This window comes from Dryobates pubescens, chromosome 3 (genome assembly GCF_014839835.1).
Source record: "Dryobates pubescens isolate bDryPub1 chromosome 3, bDryPub1.pri, whole genome shotgun sequence".
Taxonomy (NCBI): Eukaryota; Metazoa; Chordata; class Aves; order Piciformes; family Picidae; genus Dryobates; species Dryobates pubescens.
In genome coordinates this window covers 12,121,471-12,132,657 of record NC_071614.1, presented here as the reverse complement: position 1 = coordinate 12,132,657, position 11,187 = coordinate 12,121,471, and the positions used below count along the sequence as shown (strand labels likewise).

The 11,187-nt window shown below is 51.4% G+C and overlaps 1 protein-coding gene across 1 annotated transcript; it reads left to right on the top strand.

The window, feature by feature from the left end:
• The first annotated feature begins 1,715 nt into the window (after positions 1-1,715).
• HRH4 (histamine receptor H4) lies at positions 1,716-9,353 on the top strand. Its single transcript, XM_054180141.1, has 3 exons — positions 1,716-1,740; positions 5,919-6,085; positions 8,562-9,353. The coding sequence occupies exons 1-3, from the start codon at positions 1,716-1,718 to the stop codon at positions 9,351-9,353; spliced, it is 984 nt and encodes a 327-aa protein (XP_054036116.1).
• The last annotated feature ends 1,834 nt before the right edge of the window (positions 9,354-11,187 follow it).

Sequence of the window (11,187 nt, the reverse complement as noted above, 5' to 3'; positions counted from 1 at the left end):
CCACTCCACTCCTGAAGGAGGCTGCAGAAGAGTTGGGGAGGGACTTCTGGCAGAGGCTTGGAGTGACAGCACAAGGGGTGATGGCTTCAAAGTGGAAGAAGGTGGAATTGAAGAGCCATTGGGAGGCAATTCTTCCCCATGAGGGTGGTGAGGCAGTGGAACAGTTTGCCAAGGAGTCTGTGGAGGGTCCAAGGCTGGAAGTGTTGGAAGCCAGGTTCCTCTCTTATTTAATGCTGTTCTTTCACAAGTGCTTCAACAGAATTAGAGAAAAGCCCTCTGTTTACTCCTGGCATTGGTGCAGCAGAGGTGTTTGTCCTGATTTGGCTCATTTTCAAGATCCTGGTTTTGTTCTGGCTGGTGTGATGCCAGGTGGAAGACCCTCCAGTGCATTAGCAAACATGACAAGTTTTGTTGGAAGCCCTGCTTTGGTTGCTTGAGGTACTTCTTGTAGGAAAGATCTCCATAGAGGTTCAGTGAAGGGACATAGAATCAAAGAATTGTTTGGGTTGGGGAAGCCCTCTGAGGACCTCCAGTCCAACCAGCAACCCAACCCCACCATGGCCACCAAACCATGGCCCCAGGTGCCATGGCCACAGCTCTCTGGAACACCTCCACGGATGATGGGGACTCCACCACCTCCTTGGGCAACCTCTGCCAATCCCTGCCCACTCTTGCAGCAAAGACATTGTTCCTCATCTCCAGCCTAACCCTCCCCTGGCACAATTCCTGGCCATTCCCTCTCATTGTATCACTTGACGCCAGGGGGAAGAGCCCAACCCCCACCTCACTGCAACCTTATACAACTACAGAGCTGTGGTGAATTAGAAGGTATGTCCTGTTGCAGATCTAAATCAGTGCAGAAGCAGTTAAGCTATGTTTCAAAAGGCTGTGGAAATACTCCCAGGAGCAGCATAACCTCATGTTCAAAGCTACTCTGAAGACAAGGCAGTGCCCTGGAGTTCTATTTCCCACCATGAGCAATGTGTCACATTAGAATAGAATTAGCCAGGTTGGAAAAGACCTCAGAGATCATCCAGTCCAACCTATCACCCAACACCATCTGATCAACTAAACCATGGCACCAAGTGCCTCAGCCAGGCTCTTCCTAAACACCTCCAGGGATGGTGACTCCACCACCTCCCTGGGCAACACATCCCAATGGCAAATTACTCTTTCTGGGAAGAACTTTCTCTTCACCTCCAGCCTAAACCTCCCCTGGCACAGCTTGAGACTCTGTCCTCTTGTTCTGGTGCTGGTTGCCTGAGAGAAGATACCAACTCCCACCTGGCTACAACCTCCCTTCAGGGAGTTGGAGACAGCAAGAAGGTCTCCCCTGAGCCTCCTCTTCTGCAGGCTAAGCAACCCCAGCTCCCTCAGCCTCTCCTCACAGGGCTGTGCTCCAGACCCCTCCCCAGCTTTGTTGCCTTCCTCTGGACACTTTCCAGCAGCTCAACATCCTTCCTAACCTGAGTGGCCCAGAACTGGACACAGGACTCAAGGTGTGGCCTCAGCAGTGCTGAGCACAGGGCACAATGACTTCCCTGCTCCTGCTGGCCACACTCTTCCTGATGCAGGCCAGGATGCCATTGGCCTTCTTGGCCCCCTGGGCACACTGCTGGCTCATGTTCAGCTGCTATTAACCAGTACACCCAGGTTCCTTTCCAGCCACTCTGTCCCCAGCCTGTAGCACTCATGGGCTTGTTGTGCAAGTGAATATGCAAGTGAATGGACTGCCTGATGGTAGAGGAGTCCTGAAATAGTTTGGGTTGGAAGAGACCTTGGAGATCTCTGCTTCCAACCTTCTGCCATGGTCAGGGACACCTCTTACTAAACCAGCTTGCCCCAGCCAGCCTGGCTTTCAACACTTCCAGGCTTGGAGCCTCCACAGCTTCTCTGGGCAACCTCTTCCACTCCCCCTGCACCCTCATGGGCAAGACTTGCTTCCTGAGGGCAAATCTACATCTAGCTTGCAATGCAGCATACCTGTGCTTTTCTATCTTTACCAGAGTCCATGCCTGGGCTGCAGGACACAGTACACTTAACAATTCTGGATGGTTTTCAGAGAATGAAATTTCCCATGCTGTTGGAGTCTTGTGATTGGTTGTCATATCTGTCCCAGGCATCAACAGTTCCTACCCTTTCCCCCAGTGCTTCCTTTTCTCCTGAAGACACTTGGAATCAGAGAATTGTCAGAGTTGGAAGGGACCTCAAGGATTAGCCAGCTCCAACCCCCCTGCCATGGGCAGGGACACCTCACACTACAGCAGGTTGCTCACAGCCACATCCAGCCTGGCTGCAAACACCTCCAGGCAGGAGGCTTCCACCACCTCCCTGGGCAACCTGTGCCAGGCTCTCGCCAGACTTCCTCTCTGCTTGTGTCTGAATGATATCTATTGCCTGGTCTGTGCACCTCAAAGCTAGGCCAGGCTTGGGCACATGATCACATTCCTGTTGAATGAGCAGAGTCAGCAATCCCAGGTTCATACTGGATTTAGGGTTTGGGCTGGCTGGCCAGGAGTGGACAATGCCCTTTTGGGTGTAAAGCTCTGCAAGTGCAAAGAAGTTCCATCCAAAGGGCTGGAACAAATCTGAACTGACACAGTGCTTTTCACACTGGATCAGCCCTTTGTTCACTGCTGCTGTGACATCCTGTGGGTTTGCTCTGCCACTGAACCAGTGTCAAACTGGATTTGTCCTTTCACTCAGCAAGGGCCATGCTCACTGCTTGGGAATGGGATTCAGAGAGGTCTGGGAGCTGACAGAGAGGTGTCTTAAGTGCTAATAAACACAGGAGTTGAAAATGCAGAGCTGAAGAGGGTGGGAAGCTGTGCTGGAGAAGGCTATGGAGCTTGGGTATAACCTTCCATGTGCCAGACTTTCTTACCTGGTGTTTGGGTATAGCTCTTCCATGTGCCAGACTTTCATACCTGGTGTTTGGGTATAACCTTCCATGTGCCAGACTTTCTTACCTGGTGTTTGGGTATAGCTCTTCCATGTGCCAGACTTTCATACCTGGTGTTTGGGTATAGCTCTTCCATGTGCCAGACTTTCTTACCTGGTGTTTGGGTATAGCTCTTCCATGTGCCAGACTTTCTTACCTGGTGTTTGGGTATAGCTCTTCCATGTGCCAGACTTTCTTACCTGGTGTTTGGGTATAACCTTCCATGTGCCAGACTTTCTTACCTGGTGTTTGGGTATAGCTCTTCCATGTGCCAGACTTTCTTGCCTGGTGTTTGGGTATAACCTTCCATGTGCCAGACTTTCATACCTGGTGTTTGGGTATAACCTTCCATGTGCCAGACTTTCTTGCCTGGTGTTTGGGTATAACCTTCCATGTGCCAGACTGTGGAAGCACAGCTCAGATGAGTGTGAGCAGCTCAATCACAGCAGAAAGGCTGTTGGCTTTGAGGAGCTAAATTCTCTTCAGAAGAGGCTTCTCATGGCAGTTTTCACATTGCAGGAAGATTCTCTTTGGCCATTCATTCCCATTACACTTCCTTGCCTCACAGGGGTGGTGTTAACATCAACACTGGGGTTTGTATCACCCAGGGCATCACCAGCACAGGTAAAGAAGTCATTGTCCCACTCTGCTCAGTGCTGGGCAGCCCCCACCTGGAGCACTGCCTGCAGGTTTGGTCCCTGCTGTACAGAATAGATGTGGGCAGGCTGGGAAGTGTCCAGAGAAGGGCCAGGAGAGTGCTCAGAGGCCTGGCAGCCCTGCTGTGTGAGGCAAGGCTGAGAGCTGAGTGTGCTCAGCCTGCAGAAGAGAAGGCTCAGGGCAGACCTCATCACCATGGAGCAGCAGCTAAAGGGAGGCTGCCAGGAGGATGGAGACTCCCTGTGTCCAAGGAGCCCCATGGGAGAGACAAGGGGGGATGGGGACAAGGCACTGCTGGGGACATTCCCATGGGACTGCAGGAGAAAATGTTTGCCCCTGAGAGCAGTCAGAGACTGGAATCATCTCCCAGGGGCAGCAGTGGAGTGCCCTCCATGGGGCAGTTGGAAGGCTCAGCTTGGCAGGGTGCTGGGCAGCTCCTTTCAGCTCTGCTGTTAGCTGCAGAGGTTGGAGCAGGTGCTCCCTGGGGTCCCTCCCAGCCTGCACTCTGGGATTCTGTCCCATATGATGAGCCTGACTGCTGGAGAGATGCAGCTTCAGGAGCAGGTGGTTGGCTCAGCTGTTTCACTGCCATGAGTTCAGGTGCTGGCACAGTTTTTGTGGCCTTTGTTTTTTAGTGTGAGGCTTGAAAACCCAACCCACATTTCTTGAGTAGCTACTGTACTAACTCAGCAGCTGAGACACTGAAGGTAGAATAGAATAGAATAGAATAGAATAGAATAGAATAGAATAGAATAGAATAGAATAGAATAGAATAGAATAGAATAGAATAGAATAAACCAGGTTGGAAGAGACCTTTGAGATCATCAAATCCAACCTATCATCCAACACCATCTGATCAACTAAACCATGGCACCAAGTGCCACATCCAATCCCCTCTTGAACACCTCCAGGGATGGGAACTCCACCACCTCCCTGGGCAGCACATCCCAATGGCCAATCTCTCTTACTGGGAAGAACTTTCTCCTCACCTCCAGCCTGAACCTCCCCTGGCACAGCTTCAGACTGTGTCCTCTTGTTCTGGTGCTGCTTGCCTGGGAGAAGAGACCACCCCCCACCTGGCTACAACCTCCCTTCAGGGAGTTGGAGAGAGCAAGAAGGTCTCCCCTGAGCCTCCTCTTCTGCAGGCTAAGCAACCCCAGCTCCCTCAGCCTCTCCTCACAGGGCTGTGCTCCAGACCCCTCCCCAGCTTTCTTGCCCTTCTCTGGACACCTTCCAGCACCTCAACATCTTTCCTAACCTGAGGAGCCCAGAACTGGACACAGCACTCCAGGTGTGGCCTCAGCAGTGCTGAGTACAGCATTTTCTTGTTGCCTCTGGTAGGTCAGCATTTGCCTGGGTGTAGGCTCAGGTGTTGCACCATGCTCTTGAGTGTCAGTGGTGAAATGAAGAAGTTGGTAGCTTAAAAATAGAACCCAAATGTGATGTTTCTTATAGATATACTTCAGCAGAAGACCAAAACCCAAGTGAAACCAAACAACAAACAGTTCTGGAGTGAATCTCAGCTGGGGAACCAGCAGCAGGTTAAAACACCCTTTAAAAATGGGAGAGGGTTTCACAGCTCCGCTGTGTCGGCTCTGCCTCTGGCAGAGGAGGTTTCCAGCTCCAACACCACCTGACCACTATATTGCCTCTTGCCTGCAAATGCTGACCAGCCTGACGCTGACAACTGCCATTAGCAACATCTGGAGATGTGTTTGGGGGAGAGCTAACCCAGAGGAAAGATCAGAGGAGGTACAGGGCTGAGGTTCCATGTCACTGTGCCACCACAGCATGCTCCTGCTCCAGCCTCTCAATGTCCTTCTTGGAGTGAGGGACACAAAACTGAAGCCAGCACTCAAGCTGTGGCCTGCCCAGTGCTGAGTCCAGGAGGACAATCCCTGCCCTGGTCCTGCTGGCCACACCATTGCTGCTCCAGGCCAGGCTGCTGGTGGCCTTCTTGCCCACCTGGGCACCCCCTGGCTCCTCTTCAGCTGCTGCCAACCAGCACCCCCAGGGCCTTCTCTGCTGGGCAGTTTGCAGCCACTCTGCCCCAAGCCTGGAGCACTCCTGGGGTTGTTGTGAGCCAAGTGCAGGACTCAGCACTTGGCCTCGTAGAACCTCATACAACTGAGCTCAGCCATGGATCCAGCCTGGCCAGGTCCCTCTGCAGAGCCTTCCTGCCCTCCAGCAGATCCACACTCCCTCCCAGCTTGCTGTCAGCTGCAAACTGACAGACACCAGAGCATTGTCTCTGTGCTTCCAGGAGTGCTGGCTGCAATCCATATGAACCACAGTGTGTCTGTGTGGTTGCTTTCCACAGGTGTGTTCTGCATGCCCCTCTACATCCCTTACAGCCTGACAGGGAAGTGGCACTTGGGAAGGGACATCTGCAAGCTCTGGCTAGCCCTGGACTACCTCCTCTGCACAGCTTCAGTGTTCAACATTGTTCTTATCAGCTATGACCGTTTCCTGTCAGTTACCAGAGCTGTGAGTATCCTGTTTACACCTTCTCTGGCTTTGCCACAGGATCATTGGCGGCTTGCTCTCACCAAGCTTTGCCACCTTGGTGAGTGTTAGCCCAGATTTAATCGAGGAAATAGCCCTCAAACATAGGGAGATCTTCCAGTTGATATTTGCAGCTAGTTGTGGGGAGTCCTCTGCACTGAACATACTCAGTGCAGGCTGGGAAGGGCTCCCCAGAGAGGTTGTGGAGTCTCCTTCTCTGGAGACTTTCCAGCCCTGTCTGGATGTGTTCCTGCGGGACCTGAGCTGGATTCTATGCTCCGGCAGGGGGGTTGGACTTGTGATCGTTGGAGGTCCATTCCAACCCCTAATATTAGGCCACACCTCGAGTACTGTGGCCAGTTCTGGGCCCCTCAGTTTAGGAAGGAGGTTGACTTGCTGGAAGGTGTCCAGAGAAGGGCAAGAAAGCTGGGGAGGGGTCTGGAGCACAGCCCTGTGAGGAGAGGCTGAGGGAGCTGGGGTTGCTTAGCCTGCAGAAGAGGAGGCTCAGGGGAGACCTCATTGCTCTCTCCAACTCCCTGAAGGGAGGTTGCAGCCAGGTGGGGGTTGGTCTCTTCTCCCAGGCAAGCAGCACCAGAACAAGAGGACACAGTCTCAAGCTGTGCCAGGGGAGGTTTAGGCTGGAGGTTAGGAAGAAATTCTACACAGAGAGAGTGATTGCCCATTGGAATGAGCTGCCTGGGGAAGTGGTGGAGTCACCATCATTGGAGGTGTTAAGGAGGAGACTTGATGGGGTGCTGGGTGCCATGGTTTAGTTGATTAGGTGGTGTTGGATAATAGGTTGGACTCGATGATCTTGAAGGTCTCTTCCAACCTGGTCTGGTCGGGTCTGGTTTGGTCTGGTCTATTCTATTCTATTCTAGTCTAGTCTATTCTAGTCTATTCTAGTCTATTCTATTCTAATATCCTCTGATCCTGTGACACTCCAGCCCACAGCTGGGCAACCAGGGCTTTTCTCACCATTTCTGCTGCAGGCTGCTGGAGGCTGAAGGGTGAGAAGGGTAAGAGAGGAGGCTGGTGAAAAGAGACAGGGAGAGAGGAAATTCAGAGTAAAATGAATTTGGGTTTGGGCTTAAAATCAGGCATGGGAGGAAAAGGCAGATAGGACTAGGGCAGTGGAATGAGGGATGCCAGGGAGAGGGTCTGCATCTGAAATGTGGCCCCAGATGATCCTGGAGCAGGAGCAAGAGGAGCAGGGAGTGGGACAAAGGACAAACTGCAGTGACTGCCTGTGGACATGCAGCAATAAACCTCAACTTCAGCCACATTTTGTGTCTCTGCCTCCTGAGGAGCCTCCTACTCTCCCTGTGGGTGCTTTGTGTCCTGGCTCATGCTAAGGATGGAGACCAGCACTGCTCACTGCTAACTCTGTTAGCTCCAGTGGAAGGGAAGTGTCAGGGACAGCCACAGGTTCCAGCTGGGTGGTGATGTGTGAGAACATCAGTGTGATCTCAGAGCAGAGTTTAATTGCTGTTGATTGTAATGAAGTTGCTCTGATTGCATTTCTTATTGTCTGATGGAGTTTAAAGGAAAGAACCTGGGAAATCCAACACCAGAACATTGTGCACATGAGAAACATTGCACTGGAAGGCCCAGAACTCAGGATTTACAGAGTGCAGAGCTAAGACCACCTGCACAAATGGAACCAAGACCTAGGGACCTTTCAAGGAATCCAGCCCAGCATGGTGGGGCTTGGAAGAGACCTCTGGGAGTCATCCAGTCCAAACCCCCTGCTAGAGTAGGATCACCTAGATCAGGTTGCCCAGGATCACAATATCCAGGTGGGTTTGGAATCTCTTCAGAGAAGAAGATTCTGTGATTCTGTGATTCAATGATTCAATGATTCTGTGATTCAATGATTTAATGATTCTGTGATTCAATGATTCAATGATTCTGTGATTCAATGATTCAATGATTCTGTGATTCAATGATTCTGTGATTCAATGATTCAATGATTCTATGATTCTGTGATTCAATGATTCAGTGATTCTGTGATTCAATGATTCAATGATTCAATGATTCTATGATTCTGTGATTCAATGATTCAATGATTTAATGATTCAATGATTCTGTGATTCAGTGATTCAATGATTCTGTGATTCAATGACTCTATGATTCTGTGATTCAATGATTCAATGATTCAGTGATTCAATGATTCAATGATTCAGTGATTCAATGATTCAATGATTCTGTGATTCAATGATTCTATGATTCTGTGATTCAATGATTCAATGATTCAATGATTCAATGATTCAGTGATTCAATGATTCAATGATTCTGTGATTCAGTGATTCAATGATTCTGTGATTCAATGATTCTATGATTCTGTGATTCAATGATTTAATGATTCAATGATTCTGTGATTCAGTGATTCTGTACTTCTTCTGTTGGTCCCAAAACGTGCCTCTATAGATGACCTTCCTCTTTGTTTTCCTCACAGGTGTCTTACAGAGCCCAGCAAGGCATAGCATCCAGCCCTGTTGCCAAGATGGTGGCCATCTGGGGCCTGGCCTTCCTCCTCTACTGCCCAGCAATCCTCCTTTGGGAGCAGGTGGCCGGGCACAGCGTGGTGGCAGCGGATCAGTGCTATGCTGAGTTCTTTGACAACTGGTACTTCCTCCTGCCTGCATCCACGCTGGAGTTCTTCGTGCCGCTGCTCCTGGTGACCTACTTCAACCTGCACATCTTCCACGACATCCACAGGCGCCAGCGGCACAGCGCCGGCCGGGACCCGCAGCTCCCGAGGAGCAGCAGCAGCCTCCCCTGGAGGCTTTGCCTCTTGCCAAGGCCAGGAGCATCTTCCCCTCCTCCACTGGAAGCAGAAGACAGCGTTTCTTCCTCCACGAGGCCCAAGAAAGAGCCCTTGGTGGCTGAGAATTCGTCACCCTCCAGAGGTGGTTCTGTAACCCCCGAGAACGACTTCCCTGCCCCTGGCCGTGCGAGGAGCAGGGCGAAGCTGCGGCGGGACGAGAGAATGGCCAAGTCCCTGGCAGTCATTGTCTGCGTCTTTGCCATCTGCTGGGCCCCATACACCCTGCTGATGATCATCCGTGGGGCCTGCCAGGGCACCTGTGTCCACAGCTCCCTCTATGAAATGACCTTCTGGCTCCTGTGGCTCAACTCCTCTCTGAATCCCTTTCTCTACCCTCTCTGTCACGTGAAGTTTCGAATGGCTTTCAGGAAGATATTGTGCCCCAAAAAGTTTGCAGCACTGAAATCAGCCTCCTGTTAGGAGGAAAGAGAAAGAGAAGGCTCTAGGGGAGCTGGGTGAGCGATCTGGACTGGCTGTCAGGAGGGAAAGGACAGGCTCTGCTCAGTTGCTCCCTGGGATAGGACAAGGAGCAATGGGTATAAACTCCAGCACAGGAGGGTCCACCTCAACATGAGGAGGAACTTCTTCACTGTGAGGGTCCCAGAGCCCTGGAGCAGGCTGCCCAGAGAGGTTGTGGAGTCTCCTTCTCTGGAGGCTTTGCAGCCCTGTCTGGATGTGTTCCTGTGTGACCTGTGCTGGGTTCTATGGTCCTGCTCTGGCAGGGGGGTTGGACTGGATGAGCTTTGGAGGTCCCTTCCAACCCCTAACATCCTGTGAGCTGTGATCTAAGTAGCCAGTTTGAAATGAGTACCTTTCCAGCCAGTCTAGTTAGAAAGCTAGATTAGACTTCTGTACAACATGTTCTCCTCCAGGTACACCTGTGTGCCCAAAGGTCATAGAATCACAGAATGCTTTGGGTTGGAAGGGACCTTAAAGATCATCCAGTGGATGCAAACTGCATCACAGGAAGATCCATCTCAGCACGAGAAAAAACTTTCCTACTGTGAGGGTGTTGGAGCCCTGAAGCAGGCTGCTCAGAGAGGTTGTGGAGTCTGCTCTGGAGATCTTCAAAACCCTCCTGGACACGTCCCTGTGTGATCTGCATTAAGAGGTCCTGCTTTGCAGGGCCTTTGGACTCAGTGATCTCCAGAGGTCCCTTCCAACATTTAGCATTCTGTGATTCTGTCATTCTGTGGCCTCTGCACTCTTCAGCCAGGGAGCAGAAATATTAGGAGCTGTGTGAGGGTTAGTCCAAGAATGTGTGATGATGGGGAGTGGTCACTAGTTCTTGAGGACCATGAGGTCCCCAGAAGCTGCACAGCTAAGTAGATAGAATAGAATAGAATAGAATAGAATAGAATAGACCAGGTTGGAAGAGACCTTCAAGATCATCGTGTCCAACCTATCATCCAACCCACCTAATCAACTAAACCATGGTACCAAGCACCCTATCAACTCTCCTCCTGAACACCTCCAGTGATGGTGACTCCACCACCTCCCTGGGCAGCACATCCCAATGGGCAATCACTCTCTCTGTATAGAATTTCTTCCTAACATCCAGCCTAAACCTCCCCTGGCACAACTTGAGACTGTGTCCTCTTGTTCTGGTGCTGCTTTGTTGCCCTCCTCTGGACACCTTCCAGCATCTCAACATCTTTCCTAAACTGAGGAGCCCAGAACTGGACACAGGACTCAAGGTGTAGCCTAACCTGTGCTGAGTACAGGGGCAGAATGACCTCCTCTCCCTGCACCTGCCCTGAAGCCATGGACAGTGGAAGTCCTGTGAGCCATGGGGGCTCTGGTTCCCTGCCCTTCCATCACAGCTGGGATGCAGGTTGTTGATGTTGCTGGAAAGACTGAACAGGCAGTGTGGGCTGTCCTTCAGTGGCATGTTTGGAAATGCCTGAGTGGGAGAGAGCCATGCAGTTTTCATCTATAAAGCTTAGAAGCCTTGCTTGCCAGGTTGGAAGTTCTTTTCCTCCTCCCAGTGGCATCTCCCACTGGTGGCTTACGATGCTGTGCCAACCTGGACCTGCTCCTGTGTGACCTGCCCTAGGTGATGCTGCTCTGGCAGCAGGGTTGGACAGGGTGATCTCTGGAGGTCCTTTCCAACCCCTACCACTGTGACTCTGTGAAAAGCAGCAGGAAGGCTGCTGCTAAGAAAGAAAAATGAACCAGCTGGCAAGTGCAGATCTCCCTTCTCATATGGGACTGTTGGAACCTTGTGGGACTTTCCCCGTGTGCATTACTGGTG